The following is a 14,787-nucleotide window of genomic DNA, read 5'->3' as shown; positions in this document are numbered from 1 at the left end:
TTGTGAGAGACGTTTTTGTAGAAAAACGAAATTTGAAACGATACCATCCATGGATCTGTGTGCAGCTGCTTTTAAAGGAGTTTCAGGGGATCTCGGATGCCCAAGTGGAGCAGGTAAACATGTTCACATTCAAAAATAAAACTGATGCTCAAATGTCTGAATTGAAAACGAATCAACAAGTAAAACAATAAATAAAAAACAAACAAAAAACCCTGCAATTACCCAAACATAAATATTTGTTTTATATATTCTCATTTGTGTTGTAATAGCATATCTTTTACTTGACTGAACATTTTGTTTTACCATTACTCCGCCTCATTTTCTCAACCAACTCAGCAGTTTCACTTCATCCTGCCATATCTCCACTCCTGAGCAATTATTCTGGGTATGCAAGATTATCTAATACAGGGTCAACAAAGAGCAGTTACCCAAGATAAGCCTGGTTACTCAAGATAAGCCTTAAATTCTTTTTGATAGAGTCTTTAGGAACTAAAAAAAATAACATCTGTCATTTTATTTTTTCAGAGAGGAAGTTCGGTTGTATATTCTGCCCTGTGGAATCAAATTAAAATGCTTAATTAATGGAGATTTTTCAGAAGTATTCTCTTTCATGGTTGAGTCTTTATTGTTATGTAGTTATTTATTCCAACTTACCCCAGTGTCCATCCACACAAGTTGTTGTTGTGGTGGTGGTGACAGTGCGTTGCCTCAGATGCGGCTGCTCCACGATGGCTGTGATCTGAGCGGCATCAGACGCTGTGCTGCTTTGCTGCAAGCTGCTGCTGCTGTTAATAGGGGTATTAGCAGCTGAGAAGGTGAGGGTTTTCCTCGGTGTGGCGGCCTGGCTCAGGGATAAAGACAGGGAGTTGGAACTGGACTGTTGCTTTCTGCTCCGCAGCGTCCTGTGTTAGCAGAGAGGGGAAACAGAGCTGTGAGTTTTGCAGTGTAAACAAGTATACGCTGAAAGCACTGTACGCAAGTTATACACAGTAAGAGCCGTCCCAATATGCAGCCTCATCAAGAGAGTGTGCCATGTGATCAGAAAAGGTAGTTTACGCTTCTCTAAAACGCACTTTAAAGAAGTGGTGACAGCTACTCTGAGTCTGCTGCAACACACTAATCCAGGTGGCACTTAGCTCCTGGCTGATTTTGTACCTAGATTTATTTAGTTTATAACACGCTGAATATCATTACAACCAAACCTCCACATTTATCATTTAGAATAATCAATCACATTGATCAGAATGAGATTTCTGTGTTTCTAGGTGATGCTTATCTGAAAGCAGTCTTCAAAGACATGAGAGTATTTAAAATAGCAACCAGCAGAGACCATTATTGTTTTTGTTTTATTTGATCCTTTGTATCACTGAAAGAAACTCTTCTTTAACAAAAAATAAATAAATCATAAAAAGTCTTTCAGCTTGGTCCTTGATAGATCTGGTCAGCGATACGACAGATAGACACTGGTGTAAGTGAACCACTGTACCAATGTTCAGCTCATCTAGAATCACTAGTTTTAGCAATGATTTTGAAAACTACAATGCTTCTATAAAAAGTGAAAATAGGTAAATATAGGAAATTCAAACCCGCAGTTTTCTCCTGACACCTGCTTTTTTGGGGAACCACAGTAACAGAACTGTAGCACTGCACGCTTGCTCAATTTTCGGTAATTGCGTGGGAATAAAGAAAACCCACAACTGAGCTGTGGTTTCTTTTTACAGACATGCAGTCAAAAAGTGCTGCAGAACAAAATAAAACTAAAAATGCCCAGCAATAATCACAAGAGACATACAATAGAACATTAAAACACAGCTAACAGCATTTGAAAACAGATTAAATACAGATAATAAAAATTACGTGATAAGAAAAGTCCACAGAATCAGCTTAACGTAGATGGAGTGGCAGACTATTCCGAAGCTAAGCCATGAGACACAAATCAGTCTGTGTTGGTATTCAGAATGACCAAATGTAAATAAACAACATAAATAAATCAACATTCTTCTTTTACTCTTTGGTAAGTTAAATGTTAGAGTCAAAGAGGAAAAGTGCCCACTGCTGGTCTCACCGTGTCTCTCTCCTGGTGCTGGTGTAGCTGCTGCTGCTACTGCTGCTGTGGTGGTGGTTCTGGGAGTAATCAGCCAGGTTCTCGTTTCCATAGTGACTGGCACTGGTCTGCAGACGCAGGCTCCGTCGTGACATCCTGGGCGACTCGTACACAGGGGCTATCTGGTGCTCTTTCTCAAACTCTAACGCTGCTGTTGAATAGCTGGAGCTGAGAGTGAGAGTGGACAGAGAAAAGCAGGAAGAACAGAATGTTAGAAAATTGGGAAGGAAAAAAAAACTGTTCTGTGAAAGAAGGCACTGCATGATAGTTAATTACAAAGAGGGCGTTTCTTTTATCTGCTGCATGGGAATCCTTTTGGAGACAAACAAGCCTTGAGAGTGCCTTTATGCTTCAAATCAATACTGAATGGGGATATCCTGCCTTTTTACTCATGTCTGTCCCTCAGTTAGTCAACTTAGAGACACTTTTTAAAAAAAAAAACAAAACAAAAAACAAACCCAGTCCTTTTTACAGAGCCGTGATGCTTTTGTTCCCTGCAACTGGCAGTGCTCCTGACAGGAAGTGACTCACTCACCACGGAGAGAGAAATATAAGAACAGGCACAGAGTGTCTCTGAAAGTAAAATTAGACAAACAAACCCAGTAAACATCCAAAGTATGCGAGAAGGCTAAACACGAGACTCTTACTCCCCTCCCTGTAAAACCGACTGAAAGTCAGAACACACTATGAATGTTGTTTGCCATGCTTCGCTGTGACTCACAGGGCCACACCCACCTGGCAGAGTAGGCACTGAGCCAGGGCCAACATTCAAACAACTGCAGACTACACTGGAACACTATGGAACTTGCTAATGCCTCTAGGCTGGTGCAAAAAGAAAATGCCTTAAAGTACAACTGTTCCATCTTTCTCTGTAATAGTAGAGGCACGAATGCTTTACAAACATGACTGTAGGGTCTGAATGACTCATCAAGAAACCCGATTATAACAAAACCCTCAGTGCAAAGTTTTTGCTATATCTAAAGAAGCGCTGGTGTACTGGACTGTATTCATTTCTAGGCTTTAGTAACATAAGTTTAAAAATTTGCATTAACATAAAAATATTGTACTTGTGATTATTTGTTTAGGCATTTAAGAAAATGTTTCCTTCTAAAAAAAATCTAATTTTAATATGACACATAAATGAAATGAAAGGCTTTTCTGACAGAATGTACAGTATTCAAAAGGTGTCTCTTTTAAATATTTATTATTGCTGATTAATGAGACAAAAACATTTTATTTCTCCTTTAATCTATGAAATAATCAATTAAATATTTGATTACAGCACGATCTGTAAAGTCTGTCCACAAGTGGGGAGGGTGGAGCTCTGGATTGAGCCTCTCAATGGAGGACGGGGAATAAACTTCCTGTTACACTTCAACAAGGAAACTCCGTAACTGTGTAAACACGAGTTTTATGGCCTGTCCATATCTCTTGCAGAGCACACACGGCATATGATTTCAGAGGAGACTGACCAAGCCAGCAGTATGTGCATGCATTGGTGCACGTTTCTATCTTGTGCAGGTTGCTCTGTGCCCCTCCCTCGGTCTCTAAAACCCAGAGGATTACATACTCCCACTGAGAGCCAATTAAGTGCTTTCGTCCTCACTCTGCCTCTCGCCTGCTGATCCAACTGGCCCTTCTTTGAACACATGACCACCGGGGCAGTATCCTGCTGATCTGAAATTAACCTAGCTTCTATTGCAAAGCATATACACAGGATTGGTAGCAAGGAGAGGTTTCTGTAAAACACCAAAAAGTATAAAAATGTTACAAATCTTTCAAAGCAAAATAGGTTTTAAAATGCTATAATGAGCACTGTCATTAGTGGACTAATTAGTAGGAGGCAAGATAAAAATCTACAGTTTTATTTGTGTACAGTTACATTTTTGAGTAAAATCCAAACTAGAATCAAAAGTTGGAAACATTTTTGTCTCAAACCATTGTCCACTTATACCTACAGCACTGATATCCCTGAATAAGCATCTGTGCTGGGAAAATGACCAAACAACAGACCCAACAGAGCTTCAGTAGAGACTATAAGGACTCTGCTGGACACTGTCTAAACAAAGGCCTGAGAAAATAGTGCGTACCGTAACACAGGTAGGCTGAATATCAAAATAACAATCAGTTTTCCATCACACCTGCACCTCTTTTCATCTTATTCAAATTTGAAATTTAAATATTGGGAAACAGCTGCGTGGCAGTCGAGCATTTGCCTTTCCAAATCAACTGCGAGTCCCAAACTCTGACCATTCTCTTTTTTAAAGTGATCCAAAAAGAACCGAAAGGAGTTAATCCAGTGGTTCCGGTCCACAGCGAGAATGTCTCAATGCCACACGCCAACAGCTGCAACATAGAGTGGATAAAATGTAATAGCTGTTGCTTCCAGGTTACATTCTTATCAAAACACAACTTCATTCCTATTTATACAAGAACTCACGCACATACAGAAGTGTGTTTTTCATACCAAAGCATAATGATTCAGGTTTGATTAGTAACGTTTCTGTGGGGTGTGAAAGCAAGTGTTACAGGGAAGAGCAGGGTGTGTGCAAGAGGAAACTGTCTGCATAGCCTACAGCCAGGTAGAAGCATCATAACAACCTTCTGTTCTACCTGGAAACCCCATGTGGGCATATTTTAACAAAACAAACACCATTTGGGTTTTTATAAAAACAAAGCTTTTACCTCCCAACAGAGCTGGTTACCACCCCCTCCTTTAGCAATTTTTTTTTTTTTTTTTTAAAGTTTAAAAACAAGCGATTCGTTTCATCGGGTATCCAAATTCATCCATGTGCCGCTCTCTCCCAGGCGGCTTCCACGGCCCACATCGGTGACAAAAATAGAGATGAACACAGCAAAGAAGACAAAGATGAAGAGCCATGCAGTACATTACAGAGAGAAGACACTTCCATCCTGACATTCAGCTTCCTGGAATCTCTCCTTACATAACACTAAAGCTTTATCTTCCCACACTCAGTGGGCGCAGCCAAACTTTCTTACAGCACACAACTGCACATCCAATCTGATCAGACTGGAATCTACATTTAACCAGCTTAAGTTTGCCTTGTTGTTACTTAGAACATTTCTTATGCAGTCGAGCTGTTTATATTTGTTATAGATTACTAAAGCTCAGCCTACAATCAAGTAAAAATCACAAAATATATATTTTATGTCATCTGTTTTAGGGAGGTAAAAAAAACAAGAAATGATCTTGATGACATTTATTCATCCGGGTGTAAATGTAGCTGAGTGAGTCTGTTTACTATGCATGATCAGTGCAAGGAAGCATTTGTCCATGGGGCAAAAGGCAGGTCTCCACAGATCCCACTTATCAAAATAACCAACTGAAACAGAAAACCAATTGGGTTTTTTTAGGGTTTTTTTGTTTTCTTTTATGACAGCGCAGAAGTCGCAGCAGCTGCCAAAATAACTCAGTAACTTGTCATTTCTGGTTTCATCTTCATCTATCCAGTGATAGATGATCCCTGCACACCAACAGGAAAAAAAAGTTACTCCTGTGACATCACCTCAGGTGAGTCTACACCCCCAGTGCTAGAATTTGTTTCCCGTCTCTAAATAGCCTCCCACATGAAGCCTGCTTTGCATAGTGTATGCAAAAGTATGAAATCCCATCATAAAAAATACAAAAGGAGACACTTTGTTGACACCAAGCAAATAAAATGAGCATATCCATTCAGTTATTATAAAAGTAATAATTCTGAATACTGTGAATGAATACATAAAGTCATTTTTGTGATCAAGCATCATGCATTCACATACAGCATGTCTGTAAGTAAATGTAACCATCTTCACTACTAAAGAAGTTATGAGGGCTCAAAAATGTTGGCAGCAAATAAAAAATTAAATAAATGCAACCCCAAAACGTATAAACCCATTAAAAGCCCCATGCTCTCCAAGGGCCTGTAATCTGGAAAATACTGATACCATCAAAGTCAAATTTTGCATGGTTTCATTAAAAACACTAAAAACTTATTGCACAAAAAAGAAAAAAAAAAAAGATCAGCTGGGAGGCACTAATTAGTTTTTTCCCTTCATTTTTCATTAAACTTGTTTAAAGTCCAGCAATGAATGATTTAGCCCACCTTGTTTAATGTGAACAGATGTAAGCTAAGCACTAAAAGTTGTACTATACCGTAACGTTTGCCTAGTTCCTTTATCACTTTTTAACTTCTTCATAGTTTTTATGAGCCTTTATAGGAACGGTTAGCTTGTAAGATATTAAAACTATAAAACTGTAACAGTTGTAGTTTTCTAAAAGTAAAAGAAAAATGTCATTTTTCCCCAATGGCATTCAGACCTCAAAGATATCTCTGTTTCATCTGCAGGAGAAAATGTAAACAGCATAAAAGAGATCAAAGCAATTATGATAAGTGCAGAAAAAAACAGTTAAACACAGCAGGAAGGCAGCTGAAGTCTGCTGCTATATGTCCAGTTAGTAAGAACCCTGCCCCATGATGGCTACCATTTGCACCCTCTCTCTCTAACACTAACACACTTGCACATACACACATACACACACAGACACACTCACACACAAATCTTCAACAGAGGTTATAAAAACCATTTGGGTTGTAAATCTCAGTGTGGAAACCACAGGTGTGGCTGCAGTGCTTTGTCAAAAGCTTGCCAGGAGGTTTATACTCCAACACACAGGCACGCGTACACACACTATCATAAGAGGGGCATGTTGGCCTGATTTAAACTTTTAGAAAAATGAAAAGTCCTAGTTAAAATCGTCCAAACAAATAGTTTGTTAGTTGCCCAGTGCACATCTGAATGTCTTAAGTACTGTCCTACCACGTAAAAGAACCATTTACATAGAACACCACTTTCAGGAAAAAGGTGGATTCAGCCATCAGATTTTCTAATTGAATTTGTCCAATTTTCCATCCACAATCTCATAAACCAAAATTTCTTTGGCTGGTACTTTAATCTAATCACAGCAAAACATAACATCTCTTGTAAACAACACAAAATGTGTTATATGGGAATGCTGCAAGCCCAAGAAAATTGAACCAACTGCATTGTATGTGAATGTTCATGGGTTATTAGATTGGTGCCAACAGCAAACTATTTTAGAGACTTGGGATGCTGTAATTTGGCTGACGCTCGTTTCTATTTCGTTTCCATTATTCAAATCTCCTCCTTGTGATATTACGGGATTGTGTTGCTTGTGCTTAAATTGTATTCCTCTCAGTTTTTTCAATTGGAAATTCAGTTGTGCGAGCCTTCGAAAGTCTGTGGGGAAAATATGAAATCAGAGCACAAATGTAGCCCCCCTCTGTCTTCCTGTTTTGTTCAACTGAGCCCTTTAAGTGCCAAGGCCTATAGTTACTAGAATCCAGGATCTGAGAGTCTTCAAGTTTCCATCCAAATATGTTTGGGTGGGTTGGATTTGGCACTGAGATTAGGATCATTTGAGCCCACCCACAGACAGTACCTCCCTCTGCCCTGCTGTGTGGTGTCCTTTTCCTATCCGTGCTATAACATCACACTGTGCCAATTTATGTTGCTGTTGCTGCCACGGAAACCGTCCTAAACAAATCTCTGGCTGGAGAGAGAGACTCATCAGAAGCAGAAGCTAGATATTTACCAAGTCCACAGACAGATGCTGTGATGCAAAACCACAAGACAGGCCAGAAACAGAAATGCTTCTTTTATGCAGAATCCCTCATCATATTCATCATGCACTTAAGATTTAAGGTTCAAATTTCTACTTTTATGGCAGTGCGAACCGTTTAAAGAAACAGAAATGTTTGGATAACACTCACAAGAAAAGAGGAAACGTCTTGATGTATTCTCAATCATCCAGGAAAGTAAATCTCCAAAAGTTGAATCTGTTCATCTGGACGTAGCGTTTGGTGGGAGAAACGTTTCGTCACTCATCCAAGTAACTTCTTCAGTCTCAGCTGACTGCAGGTTTCCCCAAACCTTATAAACAGTACATTTGCATAATGACTGAAACCAGCCCACTGAAGGAACAATGGGCTGTGATCAACAATCACTGACCAAACAAAACCCACTGATCAAAGAACACTGATCAATGGCCATGAGTACCATTCACAGAGAGTTGGGGAATGGCTGCAATCACAGCATTGTAAGATGGCGAATGGTACTCATGGCCATTGATCAGTGTTCTTTGATCAGTGGGTTTTGTTTGGTCAGTGATTGTTGATCAATGGTCATGGGAATTTGCATAATTATGATTAAGGAACTGACCTCACAGCCCATTGTTCCTTCAGTGGGCTGATTCAGTCATTATGCAAATGTACTGTTTATAAGGGTTGGGGAAACCTGCAGTCAGCTGAGACTGAAGAAGTCACTTGGATGAGTGACGAAACGTTTCTCCCACCAAATGCTACGTCCAGATGAACAGAATCAACTTTTGGAGAAGAAAAGAGGAAAGCTAACTCTTAAAAATCCAGCTGCTGTCATTTACTTGGCAGTTGAGCAGCAGTGCATGTAGTAAAAAAACAGACCACATGTCAAAACAACTGCGGCAGCACGGTGAGCAACAACTGTCCAGCTGACTCTCAATGCACTCGGCCCCACCCTTTTCATGTTGTATCCCTGAACCTCGTCTTGCAGAGCATGACTAGCAGGTACAAATCTGATGAGAAAATGTGCTTTGTATGCTCTTGCAGATTTATGAATCAATTTGCTTAACCAAATTAATAATAATAAAAAATTCTGTTTAAATCTGTATTAAAAATGTTTCCATGACTAGAAGGCTGAGTTTCTGTTATTGTCACATTTATTTATTTATTTTTCATCGCTCATGTGTAGCTAATGTTTGCAGATAGCACTGCATAGTATCAGAGTACTCAATCAAGCCTGCTGCTTACGGTTTTCACAATTCAACCATCACTTGATGGAGAAAAAGCCCCCAAACAAAAGCGCCAGTCCTACTGACCTACTTCCACTTCTATAAAATATGAAGGGTCTCTAAGAGTCAACACTTGGCAAACACACCTGCTTTCAGTGCATTTTTCTGGAGGTGGTGCAACTAAATTCTCAGTCACAGCCTGTAAAGTGCAATTGTTCTTGTTTGCCATTTATCAAGTCAAAAGGTTAAAAAATGTGCAAAAACAATCTATGATGTTAAACCTTCAAGCTTAGACTATGCAGTTATCTGAAAAGGCTTCAGAAATAACAAAGAGGATTTAGTCTATCTCACTATTTCTGGGCTAGTGACATAAATATCACCCAACTCTAAACAATATTTCAAGAGAAGAAATAAGACAAAGTCTGTGGTGTTTTGTACTTCAGCCTTGTTCACACATGCAAAAGTTGTTTTTTTAAAGCTTACCTTTATCTTTTTCCGTCTTCTCAACAGTTTTAGGACACTTTTTAAAATCGCCTTCAGCTGTGGTTTTGCTTTGCTGTGTCACTCCTAACAGCATGCTCTAAGCTTCAATTGTAGTTTTGCATTTTTATATGGATGGAGGGTTTTTTTGTTTGTTTTTTTAAACAAATGTTTGTTCACATTTTTTAATATTGATGACAGCGGGAAAACCCTGGTAAAACTCTCCAGGAAGCTGATTCTGATCATCTAAAACAGTGTCAAAAAGAATGGAAGAATGGAACCAATTTTCTGAGGTTTCATTATCAAGATTACGGAGCATAGGGCTGTGCGATATGACCAAAATCTCATATCCCGATATTAAGACATCTATCGTCCGATAACGATACACAAAAATGTAACATTTTCTGTAAATTCTGTGAATGTCGGGCAGCTCGACTTGCGTGAAGTGTTTCCAGCTAGGCGTCGCGTACCTGGAGTCCAGTGTTTTAACTGATGCATGAAACGATACATTTTTAGACATAGGTTGTAACAGCCGCTGTTTTCTTTGTGAGTATTTATTACACAGCGTGCTGCGGGGAAAAGCCTGTTCTAACGTTTGAGTCTAAGGTTTATTAAATACTCTGAATCTTTCACGTGATTCAGTTTATTTTGAAAAGTCTCAACAGGATCTTGAGCTTTATTGTGAAAGGTTTATGTGGAAAATAAACAAGCGGACACGAGGTGGTTTTACCGTAGTTGTTGCTAACGACAACGCATAAAAACAAGCGCTTGTCCGTCTGTAGTGTGGTTATATTAAATATAAGAGAAAGAGAGAACTTTAGGAAATTAATATAGCCACTACAGCGACCATCAAAATAATGAAAAAATATTGCCGTAAACAGTTTATTTTGCGACACCACGAAACAAACGATAGCGTAAAATGAAACGATAGACGTTTTTATATCGTCATCCGATATATATCGTTATATCGAACAGCCCTAACAGAGCATGAATCAAAGTGTCCTGGTTTAGAACATAAAAGAAAAGACTATTGAGAAGTCGCTTTTTACTGGACTGAGGCTCACTCTACATTGTAGCAGCTGTGTAGGAACAGGGGAATTCCCCAACTTAAACCTTGTTTGGTGATAAATTAGGTCATACGAGTATTTCTCTCATTGGGACCACACACAGTATTACTCAGACTGCTGGGTCCATGTTGTAACAGTCTCTCCCTGGTAAGAGGGAAGCCCCTTCCTCTAGCACTATTAACTGCTACAAAACTTGTCTCTGCTCTTTTGAGTTTTGACAACAGATGGGCCAACGGTTTCTGTCACCTGACCCTGTCCCTCTCTGTGCTACTCTTGCATTCACTGTAGACCGTGCACACTCAAACAGACACACACACTGAACACATGAGGAGCTATTTGCAAGCGCCAAAATTTAGTGCCTCTGAGCTGCAGTAGACACAGGCTAATAAAAACAACAGATCAGTCAACTAGCTAGTCAAGCAGCATAAACTGTTAGCCTAATCCTGAGATCACGGGCACAGCTTTGACTGGGAGGTTCATTAATAGCTCTCCAGCTGACTGCATTCAGAGGAACATGATTAGCGTGTTTGAGCCTTTCAAGTCTGCCTTGTAGACTTGGGTGAGGAGTCAAACAAGCTTTTGTACATTCTTCTTATTTGGCCTCAGTCTAGAGACTGTGACTCATGAGACTTATTCCTAGGAATGGATTTCACATAGCTTGAAAACACACCCTGTGTGCCACAATCCTGACCTGAAATCTGGAGAATGTTAATATTTTGTCATTTTCATTATAATACAGCATCAGAGATTACTTGCTACTCTAAAAGCTGAACGTAAAAAACATGTAGTCAGCCAACTACTACTGTCCATAAATACCAATCCCACCTGCTGACACATCAAATACATAATGAAAACAACACAACTTAGTGTGACACACATTTACTGAAGCTGCTGTCTGACTTTGTCTTGCTGGCTGGGAAAGAGCACATGGATCTGCTTAGTGAACTTCTCACCATGTGATCTGCATTTCTGCAAGAGAAGCTGTAAACCAAATGAGGGGTCTTTGTTCGAACGTGACTTTTTACAAGACACTCTCATACTCTCATATTCAAATGAAAAGCTCCTAAAAGTCATGCAATCACTCTCCCATTGCCTAAAGCAAGGAGAGGCACAATGAAGTTAAAATTTCTTGCTCTGCAAATGCTCCTCTGTTCTGAAAGCAATGAGTCGTAGATTCCTCCACATACCTTGCTGATGTAAAGTTGACCACGCCCATACCCCAAGCCGGGATGACTGACAAGAAACAAGGTGTGGAAGAGGATCACGATGGGAGAGGCTGGTGCTACATGCATGCACACGTATGGACAGCATCTTCTCCGACAATAAATTCAAAACACCACAACTTCTTCTCTTTTCTTCTAAAAATCATTGAAAAGTTTTAAACTGGCACGTTGATTTTGCAATATAGCGAAAGTGCGTACAGACAAGCCTCGGATATATTTCTGCGCAAGGCTTCCCAACTGCTCACCAAGCATGAAATGCACAACTGAACTGTGAGGCTGACTCATCAAAACCACAACCACACGATATTTTTACAGCCACAGATTTACTAAAACCTCGAGTTCAAGCGCAGAAATGTACTGAGAAGCAAATACAATTAAAAATCTCATGCTGTTCTTATAAATGAAGGCATTTCTATTTTAAATGAAAAGCAAATCATGTGCATAATCTCAACTTTCAAACAGCTGTGGGACAGATGGATATTTCCAGTAAGGAATAAAATGGGATAAAATGCAAGTCATAACCGAGTGGACAGGAAAATTATTAGAGTATGACTTCAAGCATATTCTGGTCCTAGACTAGAGCAAACAGAAGAGAGAGTATTTGGACAACTCTGATTAAAATGCACCAGCAGGATCTCAGCAGCCACAAATGACATGCAAGGTGTGAATGAAATGCTGTGGGCCTGAATGTTTGATGCTGCAGCGAGACTACCGCAGCGAGTCTATGGCAGCGCGGCGCTGAGGTCTCACCTGAGAGAGTAAGTATAGCCGGTGTTCTCTGGAGCACACTGTGGTGGCGTGTATGTGTGCAGCTGGGAAAAATCCATGTTCAGACTTCTTTGTTTAGACTGCAAGAGTTAGGATTCAAGGCAAAGGACTATTTTAGACAAGGACAACAAGAACAGACCAACTTCACAGACACACACACAAAATGCAAAACGCTTTGTTCAGTTTGTCTCCGGCAGAAATGATGAGCTCGAGTTGCGCCACAGCTTAACTGCATTTCGAGTACAGACTCAGAACTGCATCTACATTTTATAAAATAACACAGCACTAGCAAATTTCCTGCGTCTTCCCAAATCAATTCAAGCTCCATTCACTGGGCTGTTCTCCAAGAAAACACAACCACCAGTAAGTGCTGTGCTGTGCAGCCATGTGCGGGCAAGACCCTAATGAGAGCTGCTGGACATTCCTTTTCCTCTGGAATACAACAATACTACTGTGTTTCTGCCTGTGGCTGAGAGTTGGCCAACCTCTTCCTCCATGCTGGCTCACGCTGGTAGATGACAGAAGCTACGGACACCAGTGAAGCCGTAGTGAATGACTCGTCTCTTCTCCTCCGGACACAAAGAAAACAAGCAGCTGATCGAAAAGGCTGGTAGAGACAGGCCAGAGAATGACGATCCTCTTCCCCTTTGTAATAGGAGGACTTCTCACCAGCACAGCTACAGCTACAGTGAGCGCTTGAGTAAGCTCAGTATTATGAAACCCAGTAAAACATGAAGGGGTGGGGCTGATTTATAAGGCAATGGGCGGGAAGCCTAAAGCCAAAGGGCTAGTCTTCTTGGTGAAACCTGCACTGTGTGAACTGCTGTACAAATATTTGTACCACATGCTCACAGTTGAAAGTTTCTCAGGTTAACCAAGGTAAGACTAATGCATTCCAGCACACAGTCCTACAAATATTCCTACTTTGCTGAACAGTTTGAAGAGTTGTGTACTGTTGCAAGCATGTGGATGCAAATGTAATGACAACTCAATAATAAAGTGGACCCAATGTGCTCATTCCCAGCTCCATAGCTTAGCTTTGCATTATCATGCAGAATTCAAATACTGAGCTGTGATGAAAAGCTACAGTCCATCCACGGTCTGAAACAAGCCATCCTAGCTCCATTTTTAAGCCTGCTTTCCGTCAACGGCCACGCACTTGCATACAAAAGGTATGACTGGCAGGTGGGTGGGACTGCTGAGTGTCCCTGATTGCTGTAGTAGGGATATGAGCTCTAAATGACATCATACAGAGCCAAGGGTAGAAAAAGCTGCCTGCAACAGAGCATTTAAGCACCCTGAAGAGTGGGATTTTGGCTCAAATGGATCACTTCCACGACCTCATCACACAAAGCTAGATGCAGAGTATACAGTGGTAGACAATATTGCCTCAGGCAGCTTTAAATGAGATAACTGATGCAATAACAGTGTCCGATTGGAGGTTTCTGGCCACAACAGAGCAACTATTCTAGATGCCACTCTGTGCATGTGGCAGTCTGACTCAAACTTCTGCTCAACAACTCAAAGACAGAGCAGCAGAATAAAACAGATGGCATTTACTAAAAACCCAGCACCAAACTCTCAACACCATAATCTTAATCATGATTTCAAATCCACATCCAAGTCTCCAAGCCGAAAAGCGGGATAAAAGGAAACAAATACCCAAAAGCCAAGGGGACTCCTTAAATTCAGCCAGGATTAGTTTTGGGTTGTTTTTTTTTTCTTTTTTTGCAACATGTCAGCACTGCGCTGAATCATGACGCAGGCGCTGAATGTGGACACTCCGAAATTAAATACTAATCTCCCCTACGGTGCATTAATCCACCAAGAGACAAGCTGAACAGTAACAAGAGAAACCAGAGACACAAACACGTACAACACAGTGACACCTTTACATCTTTCCCACAGTACTATCGCACATCTCCCTTTTTATTTTTTTGCTGCCTCCTTTACGCAAACTGTGTGCGACGAACAGTGCAAACAGCTGAGTCCTGTGACTGCTCCAGCTACTGTCAAAACACAGTAATACACTAATACTGTTTACAGCACATGTGTACTCCTGTTCTAACTGTATTGCGCTCAGGCCCGATGACATACCAGCCCCGTTACATTCGTGCTAAATTTAGAAGCTGGATGTATTTAGACAGCGCCGTTACTGACTTACAGGCTTGTGCAACGACGCGCTAATCACACTGCTCACCGTGCAGGTTAACTTGATATTTATCCGTAAAAAAACACGCGCTTATTGATCACCACTAATCACCGACAACGCGTTTAACGTCTGATACTGTCGCAGGT

At 40.5% G+C, this 14,787-nt stretch overlaps 1 protein-coding gene across 4 annotated transcripts in view; it reads right to left on the bottom strand.

Moving 5' to 3' along the window:
- The window catches only part of sun1 (Sad1 and UNC84 domain containing 1), a 28,821-nt gene that overhangs the window by 10,566 nt on the left and 3,468 nt on the right, over positions 1–14,787 (bottom strand). For 2 of the 4 annotated variants that reach the window (XM_039610998.1, XM_039610999.1), the window contains exons 2-3: positions 2,066–2,272; positions 655–902 (exon numbers count right to left, since the gene is read on the bottom strand). In XM_039610998.1, the coding sequence (XP_039466932.1) occupies positions 655–902; positions 2,066–2,199 (382 nt within the window). In that variant the 5' untranslated portion in view covers positions 2,200–2,272. Of the gene's footprint in view, positions 1–654; positions 903–2,065; positions 2,273–12,471; positions 12,570–12,974; positions 13,232–14,787 lie in introns of those variants that run through there. The other 2 variants (XM_039610996.1, XM_039610997.1) reach the window with 2 other exon arrangements.

Source organism: Oreochromis aureus, linkage group 4, assembly GCF_013358895.1.
Source record: "Oreochromis aureus strain Israel breed Guangdong linkage group 4, ZZ_aureus, whole genome shotgun sequence".
NCBI classification, from domain to species: Eukaryota; Metazoa; Chordata; class Actinopteri; order Cichliformes; family Cichlidae; genus Oreochromis; species Oreochromis aureus.
The sequence above is the reverse complement of the archived record's forward strand: the minus strand, read 5'-3'. Positions and strand labels throughout refer to the sequence as shown.